Source organism: Melospiza melodia, chromosome 3 (assembly GCF_035770615.1).
Source record: "Melospiza melodia melodia isolate bMelMel2 chromosome 3, bMelMel2.pri, whole genome shotgun sequence".
NCBI classification, from domain to species: domain Eukaryota; kingdom Metazoa; phylum Chordata; class Aves; order Passeriformes; family Passerellidae; genus Melospiza; species Melospiza melodia.
Genome location: NC_086196.1, coordinates 68,973,933 through 68,994,661, shown reverse-complemented (window position 1 = coordinate 68,994,661; position 20,729 = coordinate 68,973,933). Strand labels below are relative to the sequence as shown.

Below are 20,729 nucleotides of genomic sequence, written 5' to 3'. Positions count from 1 at the left end.
CAGTATTGTTTAGCAATTCAATTAGTTTTGGTTGACCTTCAAATGCCCAGTCTTGCTGGGCTGTGCCTGACATTTTGCCATTCAAGGAGTAAAGGATTATCAGCACAGGAATTTAACGATGGCTTTGCAAGCCAAGTGGCTGCCACTTCATCCTATGGGTGGGACTGGGGCAGCACATGTGTGACTTGCAGTCAGCAAAAGTTGATGGCAAATTACCAATTTAAAATTTTATCACTGTAATTATCACCTATTTTATTTCCTCATCTCCTCCCTTTAGAAGAGATAAAAAACCCAGCATTCTTGTTGTGCTCACAGAAATAATTACAAGTAATAATGTTATTTACTTAGTACAGTAGATTATGTAAATAGTGAGATGCATGTGAACAAAAACAGAACTCATTTTGTCCTTTATCTTTCCTTCAGGAAGACTTTGACCTGTAAGTTGTAAAGAAGCTGTGGAGCAGCCTGGGTCAGTCCCAGCAGCTCAGCTGTTGGAGCAGTGATTCATTTGTACCCATTCTCAGTTCCAGCTGTGGTGCTGATAATGAAAAGCTGACAGCTGAAGGGCAGAGGTGGAAAGGACTTTGTCCAGCAAGACAGCAGCAATCTGCAGCTGGGCTGGGCTGCTTGAGATGTAATTTGTTCACCAGTGATTTGATTACACAACAGTCTGCATGGAATCACAAGCCATTCACAGGACTTGAATTTCTAAACAGAATGTAGACAAAAGTTTCCTTTAATGTGAGACAAATCCCTGTAATGCTGTAGTAGGGGTGACACAGGGCACAGGATCTCTGCCACAGCTCTGTGTTGGGCTGCAGTTAAAATCAGGTGCATAATTCATGTTCAGCACAGGCAGTTGAGACCATGACTCATTTGTGCCTCTCTAAAATATTAAACTTCCAGGCCACTTCAATTACAAGCCTGGCAAGACATACAACCTGATACAGTAAAATATTTATCTGTGTTACCCAGGTAATGGCAAAAGAATCCAGTCATTACAAAGAATGCTACTTGTGATTAATTATTTAATTAGTTTCTTTAATCATTTTGGGCTGCCTAGGAGTAGAAAGAGCTGCAGTTGCATGGACATTTCACTTACTAAAGTATTTTGGAGATGCACAAAAGCTTTGCATCTTCAGGAATATAAACCTTTAAGGTATTTGTGCATGTGTAAGCAAGTGTTAGTCTGAAGGAGGGTGAAAGTTAAAAGAAACTGGACAAACTTAAACTTCTGTAATAGCAAAGATTAAAGATGAATTCTAAAAGAGAATTTGAAAAAGATCTCAAGGTATTTTGAGTTTTGAGGAGGGGGAAATACTAACAGTGCATTTAATAAATGCACTCAAATGTTAAGCACATGTTAAGTAATGAAGATCTCCTGATGAGAGACTAATTTAAATGTTCTTGATGATTAGGTGTAATGTAACAGAATTAGTGCTTCCAAACGGCTAAAATGAGAACCTGGTCCATGAGCTTTCTTTTTAATCTAGATGGTAGCAAGAGCTAGATTTCACATCCATTGTATCACAGGTTCAAAATTCAATTTTTAGTGTTTATCTAGGCAGCCCTGTAGAGCTCTGTGTGCAGACAACAGATGTACTTAGCAGTGGACTTTGCCTGGAACTGCATCCATGCAAATGTCTCTAAATGTGAAACTGTAGAGTGCACTGAAAAATCTGAGTATTCCAGCTCATGTTTCCCTGCATAATGAAGTCACTGACTAGTATGATCAGATTATAAAAAGTCATCTTTGGTGTTTATATAATTCCTAGGTTCGGCTGAACTATTTTTAATCAGGAATTCAATTGTTTATCTTGTATGTTCTTTTATATCCTTTCATCCTGCATTTGCATACATTGTGACGACCTTTTGTGGAAACCCTGCAGGATTTTTATAACAGTTCAGCTGAAATTCAATGTGAACTCCATCAGCTGTTCCAGGCTGGGTAGGATCTCAGCAACGCAGCTCACAGGGTGAAAAGCTTCTGTGAACAAGGGTACAGAAAGTTTTTCTGTGATACTCATTGCTTTTCTACTGGAACAGAATGTTCATCCATTTCTTTTGGAAGGATATTTCATTTTTCATCTGTTTTTAAAGATGGTGACCAGAGACTGTAGGGTTTTGGCAGCTGCTGATCTCTGAGCTGCAGCATTGCAAAACTAAAATTGCAAGATTTATCTTTTTGTTTTGAACATAAAGTCAAGTAGTGTTTTCTAAGGCCTCTGGCAAGTACTGTTGAGGAATGACTGCTCCTGGGTGTGTTGGTTACAGCAGCGGTTTGCAAATCTTCCTGATGTTCTGCAATGATTGAGGCTTCTGCAGAGTGTATTTGAGCAAGCTTGATCAACTTTTCCCCCTGCAATCTATTGCCTTGATTTTGCAAATTCACCGGTGGATTCTACTCAGTTGTGTCTTCACTCAGCTGCTAGCTTGCACTTTTTCATCCATCTCCTCAAGACATAATCCACAGCTTCTAACAGGTCATCCTGCACAGCAGCGCTTGCACCCAGTCCTTCCAAACGCCCCCTTGGATTCTTTCTGTAATTCCCTGAAGCTGTCTTTGCAAAAGCTGTGATGGTTTGAGTTTCTGTCAGAGGAAGAGGAGCAGAATGAGCTGGGCAGTGCTGTTCCTGTGTCCAGTGCAGATCACCCTGGCTGCTTTACACTCAGAGGCAGCCTCAGCCTGACCATGTGTCAGGACTGTTCCCTTCCCTCCTCGCCTTTCACATGGAAAACTTGGTGGCCAGGAGCAAGTGTGAAGATGTCTGGCAGCATAATGAGTGGCAGAGATTCCTCACCTGGAATGTGAGCCTTTCTGCTGTAGATTTGGACACGTGTAATTAATGTTTGCTCACAGCCCCAGCTGCTGCCATCTAGGAGAGGGAGCCCAGGGAATGTTTTTGTGCACTCCTCTAACGACTGACGTTGGTCTCGGTTTGGGGTTGGTTGGCTGGGGGTGTTGTTTGTTTGTTTTTTATGTGCACCACATCCTTAGGGGAGAGATGATCAATATTTGAGGAATGTAACAACTCCTATATTACCTCCAGTTGGAGACAGAAGTTACCACAATAAGAGTGTGTGTTGTAGGGAGTGGAATGTGCAATATAATTTACATAGTCCAAATTACTGGCCTCCACCCCAACCTGAGACAGCAATAGCTGCTGTAGAACAAGAAGGTGTCAAGCCTCTGCTTCCATTCCTCCCTGCCTTCAGGAACAGAAAGAGCTTATCACTGGGCATGGTAGATACTCCTGGAATATCGGAGACATTGCCCTGGCCAGGGCTGCTCCCTGCCAGGTTGGCAGCTGGTAATCTCAGGCACCAAGATAGTCTGGAATTCAAGTACCACCCCATGGTATGTCCTGTTTCTTCACCAGTCAAGCCTGAGAACCCTTACTAACAAGCTCTCACAAATGCAACATAATTTGTTCTTCAACTGTTGTTTATTTTTGAACTGGTGTTCATCTTTGGTAGCTTTGCATTGAAAGAAAGAATCTAACTCAGTCATCACTAAGTATTAACAGTGGAAAAGAGGATGCAAGGCTGGGTTTGGGGGGCAAATTCCTTGGAATACACAAGAACAGAGAATAGAACATGAAAGAGTAGGTTAAATACTCAAGCCTACACTCTGCTGTATTGAGCTCTTTCTCCAGCATATGACTGCTTTGATCCACACTTACAGTTTGCCAATCAAGACACATTTTATGACAAGATAACGTTTTGCTTACTTTTGCACATTCTTGCTCTGGCTGGGACTTTCTGCTTCTCTGTAAATGTTTGGCCTAAAAGGTTTGAATTAATGTCTTCACTTTAGACAGATGCTGCCATTTAGAAGTGTTATCTGAAAGACATGCAATTAATTCTTGACCTCAATTAACTCAGTACACCATTCTCAGAGCTGAGTGTGATAAGCAGTTATGGTCCTATGATACTGAATTTGCTGTGATGTATCATTCAGCACTACCACAAGGCACATCTTGTTTGATAATTTTTCAGAGCCTCGACACATCAGCCTGTTCTTCATTCTCCTTCCTCCTGCCTTCCAAAACTTGTAGTGGCTTCCACTGATGTCTCAGTCTTGACAATTTGAAGTGGAAGCAAGTGGAAAGATCTGAGTTCTGCCAATAATGAGACTTCATTTATCAATCTCACAGCTGAATTTAATGCCATTTTTCAAGCCCCAAAGCTGGGGATGGATCCCCACCTGAACAACGTGGTGAGTGTCTTGCTCAGAGCCTCCAGTTTCCCTTGGAAACCTTGGGGCTGGAGAGCAGGGAGGTGACAGCTAGGACTTAAGAGAAACTGGCATTTCAGACAGTGTGAGATGAGGCACAAAACACTGTGGGTTGGTCAGCCTCAGCCTGGGCCACACTGGATTGACAAGGGGCTGCAGGGCTCCAGAGGAGCTCAGTGGAACTGGGACTACTGATACTTCCATATGGAGAAAAAGGGGTAAGAGTTGAGCAGATAGTTGAAAGCGTTTTTATCTTCCACTTGCATCACTTCTGTTTGACAAAGGGAGTTTCTGTTATGCTTTTACTTTCCTCAATATTTTTTTTAAATACATAGCCTTACAAAAATAGTATTACAGTTATAGCTATCATTAGGAAACTGTATGATTTTGAAACCTTACTTTAGTTTCTTTGTTCCTTTTTGTTGATTTAGGCTGAACAAATCAAACTGTGTAATCCCTAGTGGATTAATCCATGCCATTAGGATTGCTTTTCTTAGCCACAGTTAACAATGGTGTAATGGGTTTTACAACATTTTATTAAGTTGAAATGCATCAATAACACTAATGATAAACATTTGTGGTATTTCAGGAAGAACAATTTCCAGCTCTTACTGCACATGCCAACCTATGGAGCTTCTGGGCAGCACATGACTGTGTGGCATGAAAATAGGAAGTAATTGTCCCTTACAAACACGTTAGTGCTGTGGCACAGATTAAGGGAACTGGTCTTGGATGTCTGTGGTAAAAAATACATAACAGCATTTCTATCATCTAGATAAGAGCTCCTCTTTGACTGTTGACTGTTGCCCAAGTCTGTGCTTCTGGCTGGTGTAAATCAGGATAAAGTGGTTTGGATTGGCTGTAGGGAGGACAGGAATGGGCTTTATTGTTGATGCCAGTCATAGGACAGGGTGTGGTGCTTCCTCCCTTCCTCTCCTGCTGAGCACATTGGGCCTGGCCAAGGCTTAGGGTGAAAAACTTAATAGGAAACTACAGCTAAGGTGTATAAGGTTTTTCTGGAATCCAACCTTCTCCTGCATCCATGGAAAAAAGAAGACTTCAGTTAGGACCTAACTGTGGCCTTGCAGTACCTGAAGGGAGCCTGTGAGAAAGATGGAGAGGGACTCTTCACAAGGGCATGCAGTGACAGGACAAGAGGGAATGGATTCAAACTAAAGACAGCAGGTTTAGATTGGATATTAGGAGGAAATTCTTTCCTGTGAGGGTGCTGAGGTTCTGGCACAGGCTGCCCAGAGAAGCTGGGGATGCCCCATACCTGGGAGTGCTCAAGGCCAGGTTGGATGGGGCTCTGAGCAACCTGGCCTAGTGGGAGGTGTCTCTGCACAGAGCAGAGGGGTTGGACTAAATGGTCTTTAAGGTCCCTTCCAACCCCGGCCATTCTGTGGTTCTATGATCTTTCCCTGTAGGGAAAAAAAAAACACACAAAAACCCCCAAAACAGGATACCTTTTAATGCTTAACTGATAGTGTTGTCTACCTTAATTAATGATTGCTCATTAACTAGTGCCAAGAGTATCTTTAACTGAAGTTTTCCCAAAGAAATGATTAATTGCTGTTAACAGTGGACATCAGTATTCTGCATTCAGCAGAGAGTCTGCAACTGTGTTTTTCAGGCAGGTAGCAAGGCTGCAGAGGATGTGGGCAGCTTGGATGCAAATCATGGTGTGACTTCTCCTTTTGGATTTCCTTGAGCTTGTGCAAAAACTGTATAAGCAGCTTGCACCATGGAAGTGTTCATGACCTTCTTTGGGTAACCAAGTTAAACATAGTCTTGAGGAAGCTCAGCAAAACAGTTGCAAAGCTGCATATGGCATCATAAGACAAGGAGGTTGCATGCTGCGCTAAACTGGGGGAGGGAAGATGAGGAGTATTTCAATAGATCTCTGTCCTAATCAGATTTCAGAGATGGTATTTATTTTACAATACTGGCTTCCTGGAAATGTACAGTGGACCTTGGATCAGACCTATTAGTTTGTCCCCAGGTCTTCAGTCTGCTCAAATAGGATGGATCTTTGTACTTTGACCAGTGCTGTTTGAAATCACTGGAATTCAGCACTTGGACAAACAGACTCCCCCACAAAGGCAGCTGTTGTTGTTACATTGGACTCCCTACTTTCTTTTTCAACTCAAAAATCACCACTTTCCTGAAACATCAATATTAATTTTAGATTGTACTGATATAGAATTCAACAAATGTAAGAAGGATAAAGTAGTGTGAATAACTCTTTTATTTTGTAACAAGCTGTTCACTAGGGATTGAAGTGTGATAATCACATTTAATAACAGCGATAAGTATTTATTTAGTTCTCTTGTATTTATGGTTTGATCTACAAACACTGACTTTCTATTAAGAGTTTACCAAACCCAAGTAGGTCAGTCTGGTAAATGCTGACTTGAAGTGAACTTGAGTGACAATAAGAGCCTCATCTGATCTTTATGCAACATATGAACTTTATGATCAGGACCATACAGCATAGTGCTTAGTTTGCCAGTACGGATGGAGAGAAATATTAGAGATTAATTCAGGGCTGTCAAATTCCTGTTTTTTCTATATATATTTTTTTTAAATGGCTAATCACAAAACAGTGTGATAACTAGAAAATGTTAGGAGTCCCATCTGCCTAAAAACAGGTTGGCTTCATCTCTGTGTTTGTAGCAGGCTTCCTTATGCAAACTTAATGGGCTTACAAAAAAATCTTGCAAAGTGCAAGCTTATATATAATCAGCGTGTTATCATTGCCTGAAGTAGTGAGATTCTGTAGATGGGATTGAATTAAATCCATGTTATGGACAAAAGATTTCATAACCAAGCAAACAAAGAGGTTAAAGATTAATTAGTTGGAGTAACTCTAGAGCTCCTTTCTTTCAAAAAATGCCACAAACCAACACAAAACAAGATGCCACAAAAATCAAAAGCAAACCCTCAGCTCAAACCTACCTCGGTGACAGCAGTGTCAATGGGGTGAAGAAAACACCCATGGAACTGAGATGAGGACCCAGCTTTGTTGTCAAAGCTGCCCACTGACTGACACACACGGAGCAAGGTTAAAAACATTCCACAGAGCAGCAAAGGGAGTGCTGCTCACTGACCACCTGGCTGCATTGTGCTGTATCTGTTACCCATCTTTAATAAGAGGCCTCTGTCAAAGTCTTCAGTTTTGCTTTAATGTGAAATCAGACACCTCAAAACACCTGTATTATTCAGCTCACAATTACAGGGGCTGCTATGGAGACTTTATTACAGTATGAAAAGGCATTGCAATAGCAGGAACAGCCTCTCTGGTTTTTAAGATTATATTGATTTGGCCAACTGTGAAATACATTGAGTAACCTTACCAGGTCTGCATATGAGTTACAGAACATGTAGCTGCAATATGAGGCCCTATATTAATCATATGCTGGACCAAGAGTAACCCCAAAAATGATAAATATGATGTGTACATCTTATGTAAAACAGATTGAAATGGAAAATCCAAGAGTGGCATTGTGTGAAGGTTAACAAGCTCTGCCTAAGAGGAAAATTATGAAATTTGCACAGAGCTGGTAGAAGAAAGGGAGCAATGGCTACATCTGCCTCACCTTCTGCTAGTCTTGACTAGCTGGCAAGTTGTTCCAATGGGATATATTCTGGGTTTTGCTGTCTTACAAATGGTGAAGGTTATGAACAAGATGACTGCACTGTTCTTAACAGCTCCAAAATTCCTTGATTTGCTCCTGTTATACTGCAGAAAGAATAAGTACATTCAGATATTAATGTGCCAAAATTCTTTTGGGAGATCAAGATAGCCTTCACTGAAACATCATCTGGCTTTGTCCCCCTCAGCAGTTTATCCTTAGAGTGTCTTTAGATCCTCTGTGGTGGCAGTAGTACAGATGCTGGTTATCACACACAAAGGAAATAAATGCATCCAAAACCAGTTAAAAACAAACCCTTGACAAACATCCTAAATAACGGAGTACTTTTAAATATTAGAACATAATCTACACCTGAAAAGTTTATGAACTATCACTTTTTTATGTGTCCATACCCAGTAAATCTATTTTGACACTGCCTTGGACTCAGCGAACAATTGGAAAGCACGTGATAAATAAAAATTAGGTATTAAATGGGACAAAAATACCTTCCCATAGAGAATGCCCAACTATGCTGGCCAATTAAATTGAGCAGCAGCAATCCACCAGATGAGCTCCCTCTGAAATGCAGAGCAGGGAGGATGCAGTCCACGTTCTTGACAATCTCACTATATAAAGACCCAGTTTGATGCAGGGCTCAGTAGATGGAGTGATGGGACCACAGCCAGCCCCAGCATTAGACACAAGCAGTCTCTTCTCTTCCCCAGCATTTTTGTACACTGGTATTTTTACATCCTGATTTTGTGTAGCTGTGTCTTCCATGTTGCATGGCCTCCTTGGCTTGGTTTGCTCTGAGAACACCCCAGAAGCTGTATGTCAACTTTAATTTTTACTTTATGTTGGACAGAGCTTCAAGCATTGCACTGGAGTTGCCTCACTGGAGCCAGAGTTTCTTCTTCTGTCTGTGTCTAACTGTATAAAATTCCCTTGGGCAAAATTACAAATGCAATAATGCCTGGTTATAAAATGTTTACTTGGTCTCATTTAGGCTTACAAAAATTTTTGAATGAAATATTAACTTAAAGAGCCATGTAACAATCCAACTTGCATCATATTTAATGATTCCTGGTTAAAAAAAACAAACAGCCAAACAAACAACATCCAAAACCCATTTCAGGTCAAATGCTGCTACTTCAATGCTTCAACTTTTTATTCACTCGGGAAAAAATACATTTTGTTTAGTCTGTCTTACACTAGAGATAAAAAATGGCCTTAAAACAACTCAAGACCTTAACCTGGCATCCTGCAGTCTTGTTAAATGAGCACTGTCTAAGATCTGATGTCAGCTGAAGCTAGTAGAAGGGAGAAGAAAAGTGTGCATTTATCAGGAGCCTGGAAGTTTTGGTCATGTTTGTGATGTTTCCTCTGAGGCCTATAATTTTTTTAACATGAAAAACTTAGCCTTTCACCCAAAGGTTTAAATATTAGAGAAAATGAGCAAAAATGACAACTCTGTGTGCTAGAGCCAGGGGAACTGGCAAGGCTGCAGCTGGCTCATCTTGGTGCAGGGATCTGGAAGTGCAAGCAAGGGAAGGGAACTTATCAGGGGGCTGAGGTTCAGTTAAAGCCTTTTTGCATAAATTCAGGAATGTGAAATGTGGTAAAGTCAATGCCACAATTTACTTCCTTTTTAACTGCTGCTTCGTGTTACTCTGAAGTGTCCTTAAAAGAATTAGAGTACAAACAAAAAGCATCTTTGACTAAAAGGTCAAATAGGCTGATAACATTTACTTCCTGGAGAGAAATGACAAAAGGCAAGTGGCCTGGGTTTTATGTTTGTGTGTGATAAATGAAGGTGAGCCTTCAAAGGAACTTGTGTGTCTGAAAGATTACTGAAAATAGATCTTGTAAGAAGCATGGCTGCTGTTGGGTGACTGCAGGAAAGAACATGGGATCAGCTTGCCACTGAAGTTCAAGGGACTTGGACAAGCAGGGCTCCTCCTGAGGTGCAGCTGGTGGAGATGGAGTAACTGATACTGCCCTTTAAATCTGAGAATCTCCTTGGAGAATGGAAGGATCTTGCCTTTCTCACAGAGGTTGCAGTAGAAACTACTATTACCGAGTATTTTGGAAGGTTTAACTGTTGTAATGAAAATGTTAAATGTTTTGAAGACAGTAATGCTAAAAATCTTTCACACTGGGGTATTTGACACTGCAAAGCAGCTCAGAATTGAAGGTTAAATGTAATTTATTTTTTTCCATACCCTAAAACTTCCTCCCTTTTGTGCTTTTGTGTGGCTTTATCTTTTTTCCCTTTTGTTCATTGCAGATTATAGAAAACATAGGTTCTTGATGCTTCTTTAAACCGTGACTTTTCCAAACCTAATGCTAACTACTTCATTCACTTGAGATACTTTCTGTATTTATGTTCCCTTGAGAATATTCCGTATTTCATATTATGCATCTTCCAGCAGCCTGTGCCCTGCATGTTCCCATCTCTGTAGTTCCTCATGGCAATTTAGTCTTCTTCCATGTTTTCTATCATGCTCTCTTTTTAAAATAAAATTTTAGCTAATTCCCCAAGTAGCCAGCTGTTTTTTTCTGAGAGGCTGGAAGCAGTAGCTGTTTTCTGCTCTGTAGAATTTCTGAGATTTCTCAGAAAATTTCTTTTCTTGTCCTTGCTGTCTGTATGACAGAGATTATGATTTGTAAAAGGCCATTTTGTTTTTACAGTTGTCAGCATGTGAGTGCATCCTCCTAACCCTTTCTGCTCCAACCACATGGCATCTGCAGCTTCAGTTTGCTGCAAGGAGAGCCAGCAGGGAGAGCTGATTGAATTTGCTCGTGACAAATGAGCAGCTTTTGATTTGCTCAGTCACTTCTGGAAGGGCACCCAGACATGAGACATGTTACCTTCTTCAAAGGCCTCTGAGGAGTTTGTGGCTGTCACCTGACTGGAATCAGAGCCAGAGCTCAGGGCCAGCCTGTGCAGTAAGCTGAGTGCTCCTCTGGACAATTGTTAAAGCAGCCAAACACAAAAGATGTTTGTTTATTTATTACTGTGTCACATCCACACCTCTAACACGTGCTCAAGCCCAGCCTTCTTCTGTGTTTGTGGCCTGTGGGTTTTTTAGAAAGGTAAGTGGGAGACAACTCCAATATTTATTTAACTGCTCCAGCAATTGTTGACATTGGTTAATGACCTAATTTAACCAATGTTCATATCCGTAGCACATTAAAATGTATTTTTACAATGATCAATAGTGACATCCCTGTCAGTATTTCTGTGAGGCTGAAAAGAGACGTTATAGGCAGGGTATTCAGTCAAAAAACATGTAAACTTTAGAGAAATTATTAAAAAGGCCATAAAGTGAGAGCTGCTTATATTAATACTTTGCCCTTTTTTTTGCATTTATAGTAGTAAAAAGACAAACTATATATAATGAAAACTCAGAGATTGAGGAATGACTTCCAGAAAATAGAATTTATTTTTCTTAAAATCGAAACCAAAAATCACTTGTGATACTTCTGGGCTTCAGAGTTACTGACCAAATAAAAATTTGCTGCTTTTAGTTGTCTCCTTCTTTTTGTTTGCAGTAATGGCACACATGTAACTTGGTACTAGAAAGGATTCTCCAGAGGCTCAGACTGGGTGGCACAGCTGCTTCTCCAGAGCAGTGGGGTCATTTCATTGTGCACACTTCCTAGGACTGGGCTGTCCATGGGAAGGCCAGGAAATGAGGAATAGGGGTGGGTCTTTGCTAGGAGCTCATTCAGCAGAATGCTAAACCACAGCTTCCTAAGCTCCAAGGCAGTCACTGACAAAGAATGAATGCTTTGTACAGCTGCTTCCCCATGTGCAATTCCTTTCTGCAGGATAAATTGCCTAATTCATTACTTGTCTAACATCATTTCTGCAGTCCCTCATTGGATGCATCAGGCTTCAGAATAGTGTTCCAAACTGTGCAGTGGGAATAAAATTAAGAGACTTTAAATTTTCTAAAAATTTATTATCATAAATATTTTTAAGCTTGGAATGATACATAAACTAAGCTTCATTTTGCTGTTTGATGTAAGAAACCTAAAATGTATCCTTAATAAAAGCCTAAAAATTGTCCTTTTTTCTATCTGAGAATTTTGGAGCAAAATTTTGCTGAGAATAACCTCAAGTGTATGCCCAGAGTTGTTTGTATGAGATATATGGAAAAAAAAACCCAAACCAACATAAAACTCAAGTTCTACTGATGCTGGTAGCACTTCAGAACAGCTCAAGCTGACTGCATAATGATTACTGAGCACAACTGTCAGGTTTAACCTAGGAATAAAAATAACACAGGCAAAAAAACACCCAGACTTGGAAACACTTATGCAAGATGTGTTCTTTTTTTCAAAAAGGTCAGAAGTTTAGTGTTGTTTTGTTTTTCTCAAATAGAATATGATGGTATTATTTGGTTGTTTGCATTTTTAAGTTCTCAAATTAAATTTACCTGCAATAACAACTTTGTTTGCTTCCTGGAATAGAGGTTGGGATTTAATTTTGTTGATGGTACAGTCATCTCTGAAGCCTCATTGTCTAGGAAACAGTAGACTAGCTTTACACATAGTATAGGAAACTGATATGTTTTTCAGTCCACATATTACAATTTGAACTTTTTTTTTCTTTTTTCAGCACAAGAGACCTTCTAGCATATCTCCTTGTTAAGGTGTTTTCAGCTGCTGCTCTTCCTTAGCAACGCAAGGAGAGTTAAAATCACTTGCAAAGCCATTCTGCTCAGTGTTTTAACAGCTCAAGGAAGCAGGGGGAGCAGCCTGGTCAGGCCAGAGAGCTGATGGAAGTCTGTGCTCTTCCATGGCCTCTTCAGGGGTTACAGAGAGGACAGGAGCAGAGCTGTGTCTGACAGGCACAGTGAACAGACAAGAGGCACAGTCCTGTATCACCACAAGGGAAGATGCAGTTACACAGAAGGCAAAACAGCCTCACCCTGCGTGGTTTTGTAAAGGTGCAGGTTCTCTGCATGGGGCTGTCAAGTCTCTGCCCTCAGCTGCTTCTGTGCAGGCATCGGGTGTCTCTGTAGGCTGGAGACCATCACAGAGTTGGTTTGGAGGTAGATGATGTTTGTGGCTGCTGGGCAGGGATGAGAGAGAAGGAAGAAGACTGGAGAAGCAGAGCTATAAAAAGCACACACAAGGCACTCAGGACAAGACAAAATACACTGTTGCTGTCTGGGCCCAAAGGGCTTTTCTGGTGGTGCTGAGGGAACCTGTGGAGCATCCTCTTCTACCTTCCCCGATTGCCCAACTTTAACCAAACACCAAGGGTGTGGGGGAGTGGTGGGGCCCAGCCATGCTGCTGCCTGCTCACAGAACCAGTTATCCGGGATGCACAGCACTGGTTATCCCATCCAGCTCCCTGCCCTGCCCAGGACACCGCCGGGAGTCACCCCGTGTGCCTGCCTGGGAGCGTGCTCCGAACTCTGCTTGAGCTCTGCCAGGCTGGGTGCGGTGACCACTGCCCTGGGGAGCTGTTCCAGTGCCCAAACACCCTCTGGGTGCAGAGCCTTGTCCTGACATCCATCCTAAACCTGCCCTGACACAGCTTCAGGCCATTCCCCGGCTCGTCCCGGTGTCTCCCCGCCCGGCCCGGGACGGGCGCTGAGGGCAGCCGCTGCCTGTGCCCCCTCCGCGGAGCGCGGGCCGGCCCGGGATGCACTGCGGCATCCGTCCCGATGTCTGCGTGTCTGTCTGTCTGTGTGTCTGTGTGTGCGTCGGTGTGTGAGTGAGAGCGGGACGGCGCGGGGGGTGTGCGCTGCCCGGCGGGGGCGGCGCTCGCTGCAGCGCCAGCCCCGCTCCCGGGCGGTCAGGGCGGACGCGGCGGGGGCGGGGAGCGCGGCCCCAGCGCCCGGCATGAGCCCGCGGCGGGGGCTCGGAGGCGGCGGCGGTGCCGAGGTACGAACCCCCGCCCCCGGCAGGTGCAGGGTCCTCCCCCCGCCCGCGGCACCGCCTGCCCTTGCGGGGCCGGGGCTCGGCGCGGTCCCGCCCGCGGAGCGCCGAGCCGGCAGGGAGGGGAAGGGTAAGCGAGGGGAGGGGAAGGGAACGCAAAGCGAAGCAGAGCGAAGCGTGCCAGGCCCGGCCGCGGGCGCGGGAGAACCGAGGTGAACCCGCGGTCTGCGCCTGCCCGCCCGGCCCGGCGCTCCCGCCTCCCCCGCGCTCACGCCGCCCGCCCCCCTCTCCCTCCGCAGGGAGCCGCAGGGCGAGCAGCGCTGCCGCGGCCGGGCCAGCCTCCGCCGGGTCCATGAGCCGCCGCCAGCCGCCGCCGCCAGCCCACACCGCCGCCGCCGCCGGGCCCAGCTCCCCCAGCCCCGCCGCTTCCGCCGCCGCTCCGCCGCCCCGCCGGAGGTGAGTCCCGGGGCCGGGCCGCCGCCTCCCCGCCCCGCGGGCCCGGGCTCCTGTCAGCCGCGCCGGGGCGGGGGAGAGGCCGCCGGAGCGCCCGCCGCCTTTGCGGGGAGGGGGAGCTGGAGGGCGGCCGGGAGCACGCGTGAGTGCCCCGGGCCGGGAGTGCGGGCTGGGCTGCCCCGGAGCCCGGGCACGGAGGCGGCGCCGGCCGGAGGTCGCGCCGGAGCGTCCGTGCCTATGCCTACCCCCGGGGCGGGGGTCGCTGCCTGCCCGGGGACCCACGGCCGGAGCGGGAGCGGGTTAGGGCCGGGGCCGGGCCGGGGTCACCCGCGCCTCGCCCCCTCGGGCTGCGCTCCCCTGGCACCGTGTTGTGCTGTCCCCACTCAGGGAGAGCTCCCTGTGCCACCGTGGTTTTGCTGTCCCCTCTCAGGGAGAGCTCCCTGTGCCACCGTGGATTTGCTGTCCTCACTCGGGCAGCCCTCCCTGTGCCACCGTGTTTTTGCTGTCTCCACTCGAGGAGCGCTCCCCGTGCCACCTTCGTTTTGGTGTCACCACTCGAGGAGCCCTCCTGGTGCCACCTTGCTGTCCCTCTCTCCGCAGGACGGTCCCGCTGTGAAGAGCATGGCCGTGACTGTAGAGAAGGCCCAGAAGTTGGGCTACACCTGCCTGAAAGCACTCCTCAGGTTTGCTTTTATGGTCGCCAATAACCTGGTTGCTATTCCGTCCTACGTCTTGTATTTAATTGTGCTGCAGCCTCTCCGAATATTGGACAGCAAAAGCTTCTGGTATATCGAAGGAGTGTTATTTAAATGGCTTTTAGCTATGGTGGCTTCCTGGGGCTGGTGGGCAGGATACACAGGTAAGAATGTCTTATTAATTTAAAACATACTAATGTGTTAAAAGACTGTTTTGATAAGGGGATGTATAGGGGAATATCTGAATGTAGTAAATATGCAGGATGTTCTTCTTTCAGTTGTCTTACAGATGTGTTTCTGGGTTGAGATGCTGTGTACTGAAACATTTTTTTAAGTCATAGCTAGAAACTTTATATGTTTTAAGAGGTTTGCAGTCAGTATTTTGTGCTAGTGAAATGGGAAATATGCCTTCTTAGTATCTTGATCACGTTATTTTAGTGTTTCACGAAAAAGATACATCTCCTCAGAAGAGAGTTGGTTCGTACTATGCGTGTAGCTAGTAGAACTAAACTTTTCTTATATTAAGTGGGTGCATCTCTAAATCATCTCCCCTTAGAAACATCAGGAGCCAAGGCTGAGAAGTTTGACACAAAGCTCCTGTCAGAAGAGTAGGTCTTCTGCTCCTTGCAGCAGCGACTGTCTTTTGTGCCGTCTCAGAAGGGAGGGAAGCAGAGGGAACCTCTTTCATTCGAGTAGTGATACGGAATATTTCCCAACCCTATGACTCTTCATTTACTGTTAGCAGAGCTAATTACAGTATCTGTAGGGGTTTTCCCTCTGCATGCTTGCTTTGTGGTTATTTCTGAACTTGTTTTTGCTCGTTTAGTATTCATAGGCTCATCAAGGTGATGGACTGAACTGAAATATTAAGGAAGGCTCTGGTCTTGTCCTCGAATGCACTGATTTTCATCCTGGCTACTGCACTTCATGAAAAAACCAGCCATCAGTTCTTTGTACGAGCTTTGGAAAGGGAAGAAATGAATCTATTGAGTGCAAAGTGTGAGCAGCCCTCCTAAAATTCTTTCCTTCTCTTCTGCCCAGGCTGCATCTGCAGGTCTTGTGTAAACAAGAGAAACAAGGAATGGCAGCAGCCAGCTCTGGAGTCTGGTCAGACTCCTGGTTAGTCAGAAAGTCAGTGTTGGCCCAGACGGAGGCTTGTTAGGCAACGAGAGCTGACGCCTCAGTGCCAGTGTGGCTTTTGGTGCCCTGTCCTGTGCCTTTCCAAGATGCACAGAGGTTCTGTGGATACTCTAGGTGAGCTTCCCATGCTTTTTAAGGACATGGTGGCAGCAGCAGCAAGCTGGACTCTGATCTGTCGGGCCAGAGCTGTTGCAGCGTTGCACTGCTTCAAAATGCCTTGCCTGGTACGGCTCAAGCTTATCCAGAGATGCTGTTTAAAGGCCTTTTTATATGTTTGCTCATTAAAAGAAGTCCACATGGTGTTTGCAGTGGCAGGTACACTTGTAAAAGTCTGCTTTATGTCATAAAGCACACAGGCCTTCCAGCAGGAAGGAGTGACTTTCAAGGTGTCTTGTGTACTATTAATTGGAAATGGGAAAGTTTATGGCCATAATGGTGATGGTAAAGTCATGCAGCTCCTGACCTCGAGGATCCACTATGTGTACTGAAGGTGCTGGTTAAAATTCATTGTCCCATGACAATTTTTGAAAGCCGTTTCCTCAGGGTAGTTTCACTGCTGACTGCAGAACTGTGTGGTTTCTTTTGCCTTTTGCTTGGAAGGTGGTCTTAGCATGATTTGCATATCCTAGAATATTCCTGAAGCATCTGTTGGTTGGTGTTACTGATTTGAAATCACTTATTTTATGGTCTTGAAATGTCTTAGTATATTTGTTTGAAGTATTTACAGACTGCTATGCAGAAGTGTTTTAAGGGATGGTGTACGGGTAAGGAGGCCCTTCTTTTTGCTTTTCACTATGAAGCATGGCTTTTGGGGAGGATTTTGAGCAAATGCTTGTATGAGAGTTTAGTTTAAATGCATTTTATTTGACATTAAGTCATTAGTGTGTTTTATACTGAAATTATATGAATTAGCAAGAACAGCTTATTTCTTTGTCCTTTCTTTCACCTCATCAGTGCTCTCTACCACTTGCAGAACGGACCTGGAAAGTGTATCTTTCTGGCTTCAAAATATGCAGACAGAGTAATCTGTGTCTTTTTCCAGATTAATGGTTTCATAAAAACCTGCCACTAGGTCCCCTGTTATTTATACAGTATGACATAACTAACTCGGAACTGAAATACTGTTTTATTGGAGTTGGTGTCCAAGACTTGCAGTGGTGCATCTGAAAGGGATATTGCTCCAGAATTCTTCTGTTCTAAATTCCAAAAAACTAAGTCAAAGGTAGGCTTCAGTATGTCCTATCTTTGCAAAAGTAAATACAAGACAGTAGATATGCATGGGTTCATTGAAAAGATTGAAGTTTTTGTCTTTTAGTAATTGGTGAACGTTTTTTCTTGGTTTATTTGTCTTTAATAGGGTAACCAGATAAATAAGTTTACTTGTCTTTTAGTTGGAGGGCGTAGTCTGCTTCAGTTGTGTTGCAAGTATATTTTAGTTCTTTTGTTTTATTTATTTTTTCCCTTTCCAAGCTTGGGTCATCTCTTGGGTAAGAAGCGACATAAATAATTTGTAATTAAGGACTTAAACTGAGCCTGCAGAATAGATTCAGGGCAGAATTTTTTTGCTCCCGTAATTTGTGTGTAATGTGTAGGAGAAAGCTCGACAACAAATGAAGAGAATATGGTGAGTGCTAGCTTACCCTTCTGGGCTTTGCTGCTGTTGCATAATTGTTGGTATATTTTATTGAATATAGCTGGAAGAGCTGAGAAAGAACTCCTGAATCATGTCTGCCCTTCTCTTTCTCTGTCTAAATCTGGGGGTTTCTGTTAGGAACATAGAGGATTTATGATCACAGGAATTACCTGATCTGTGTCTGTATCAGTAGCTCTAATCTGTGCTTTTTGATAAAGGTAGGTGTTTCTGTTTGCAGATGCACTTGGTATTATGTAAAGAAATAGCATATGACTGGACAAGCAAATTAAAGAAGGGACTGGAAAAGAAATTGTAAAGGTCACTGTCATCTCCCTGATCTTTTTCTTCTTAAGATGCAAGTATGAGAGAGAACTTGTGCATAATTGGTTTACTTTGATTTTTAAAGGGCAGACTATGATAAATATCTCTGTTGTTCTCTTGAGCTCCATAGCGTTTCTTACAAAAATGAGAACTGGATATCTTTTTATGAAGAGTGTGCAGACAGTCTAGCAATGTTATTTTATTTTTACATTATTTCATAAAGGCCTTCTTATAACTCTTCTAAATCTCCTTTTTAAAGGCATTTTTAATAAATGTATTGCTCTTGTAGGAGCTGTTCAGCCAGGGCACTTGGAATCTGCATATTAGTGTGATTTGAAAGGCACCTTTGAATAATACTTCTAAATATTTTCCTGCATTTGTTGGAAGATGCATTCTAAAAAAAGCAAACTCGAGAGTGCTTGATTCTTTGTTGGCAAGTACCTTTTCCCCCTGTACTATAATTTGTCATTTAATATATGAGTACACCAGATAGCACTAAATAGTGTGGTAGAAGGGAGGGAGATGGAGCATATCTGTGGTGGTGAATTCTGGCGATCTTTTGCTCGCCTACAAAACTAGTTTTAAAGCAGTCATCTTAGAGATTTCATCTTCATTGGTCAAGTATTGCAGACTAAGTGTAATATCCATGCACTTAATCGAATCACCAAAAATAGGACTGCCAGAGAGAAGCTTGCTCAATTAATTACACACAGAGGAACTGTGTTGTTGCCTCTGTGCAGTCAGAATGCAGGAGTCGGTCAGAGCCCGTGATGGTGGTGTTGCAGTGTTGCAGTGAGGAGTCTCTGGGACTCAGAGCACTCAGCTGGCAGTGCAGCCCTGGCACTGGGGATGCTGATGTTCTGCTCCAGTGTGCTCCACGCAGCTCATCCCACCGTGGGAGCGGGGCTGCTGCCTCTGGCTGTGGCTGGGGAGGGGCTGGCAGGGTGAGTTGTAGCTGTGATATCTTCTGAAAAATCTTTTCTTTAAGATTTTTTTCTCTTGAGAAGCTGAGAAGCCTCAAGAAGAAAATGTAAACTATCATTATCTGCTGCTGTGGAATGCAACAGGTGGATCTATGGTTGGTCCCATGTGGTTGTTTCTAATTAATGGCCAATCATGGCCCAGCTGTCCGGACTGTCTCAGTCAGTGACAAGCTTTTGTTATCATTCTTTTTCTATTCTGATGAAATCTTTTCTTCTATTCTTTTATTATAGTTTGAATATAATATATATCATAAAATAATAAATCAAGCCTTCTGAAACATAAAATCAACATTCTCGTCTCTTCCCTCACCCTAAGACTCCTGCGAACACCATCACAGTGAGTGACCTCTGGCTGCAGCAATCATCAGCTCTTCTGTCAGCACCAGGGGAGAGAAGCTGTGGGCTCTGCAGGCTTGTGTGCACCTGGGCAGGGGGTTTCTTCAGAACTGTGCCTGGGGTATTTCATACTCCAGCAGCAAAGAGGAGACCTTGACAAAACCTTGTGTTTCGGCCTCTCGGTGACACACAGAGCGGTATTGGATAGGTCAGTGCTGTGGGCAGGGGGAAGGGAGTAATACACCTGTTAATTCACACTAAAAACTATGAGTGCAGTGACTGTGCTTGCTGGTATAATGATGCAGTGCTTAATTAAAAGTGGACCCATCCTGTGGTGTTACTGTTCTGTGTCAGCCAGGATGGTGACTAATTTTAAAGAGTGTCTGTAAGAATTGTCAGGTTTTGTCAAGTGAGGAGAATTTCTCTTTCTGTCTCTGTTCAGCCAAGTAAAGAAAAACTGAGATTGAGATTTTGATTTTTAGTTGTCCCCATCTCTTCTCCTCCCAAGAGATTTAGCTTTTATTGGCTGATTTATACATGTGATTAGAATGAGACCACTCTATAATTTTTTCAGCAGTCATACTTTTTTTTTTTTCTTTCTAATGCAAAATCTTGTTTCCGTTTTATCAGTCAACAGTCTTAATTCCTCTAATCGTCTAAGAATGCAAATATTTTTGTCTTCCAGAGCTGTAAAAGACACAGGTGGAGTTGCTGTGACAACACTTCCTTGGTGCAGACAACATGTGCTGTCTGTGCTGCTTCTTGTGACAGGTTGGCCGCTCTCCTCGGGCAGGAAGTGCAGCAGAAGCTGAAGGACAGCAGATGAGATAAAGTAAATTTTTTGTCCCATACAAGGCAGGCAGTGTTATTTCAGGAGACCTGCCTCTAACCCTGCCATTGATTCTGCTCTCCTCAGTTCCTAGGGTCTGATTTTTCACTGGCAGTGTTTTGCTTTTGGGTCTGGTCACTACTCTGAGGACTGGGCAGGGAGAGGCACAGGGGAACAACTTCTGGTTTGAGGTCAGGCAGTGTGAGAAATGGAGAAGGAAAATGGTTCTTGATAACATTTTCATAGAATGTGCAGAAGTACCTGATTTGACACAGTAGATTTGGGTAGCAGAGTACTGCACATAAACTTCTGGTTTATGCTGGGGTGTTGAGTTTCTAGGCAATCTCTGAGTTAAATTAAGCTTTTCCTTGATGTGTAGGTTATGCTGAGATCAAGCAGGAGTTTTTGCATTCATTTTGCTGTTTGTAAGAGGAAGTTTGTGTTTACCTTTGGAGCTGACTGGATAAGAAAAGGTCAGAGTTGGATGAGCTGGGGACATTGGAGCTGTTTCCACTGTGGCCTCGGAGCAAAGGCCCGTCCCAAAGGCAGCTTTGCGTAAGCGGAGGGAA

The 20,729-nt window shown here is 43.9% G+C and overlaps 1 protein-coding gene across 1 annotated transcript in view; it reads left to right on the top strand.

Moving 5' to 3' along the window:
- Positions 1 to 14,152: 14,152 nt before the first annotated feature.
- The window catches only part of LPGAT1 (lysophosphatidylglycerol acyltransferase 1), a 58,779-nt gene continuing 52,202 nt past the window's right edge, over positions 14,153 to 20,729 (top strand). Inside the window, exons 1-2 of the mRNA XM_063152152.1 lie at positions 14,153 to 14,226; positions 14,824 to 15,082. Coding sequence (XP_063008222.1) covers positions 14,845 to 15,082 — 238 coding nt within the window. The 5' untranslated portion in view covers positions 14,153 to 14,226; positions 14,824 to 14,844. The remainder of the gene's footprint in view (positions 14,227 to 14,823; positions 15,083 to 20,729) is intronic.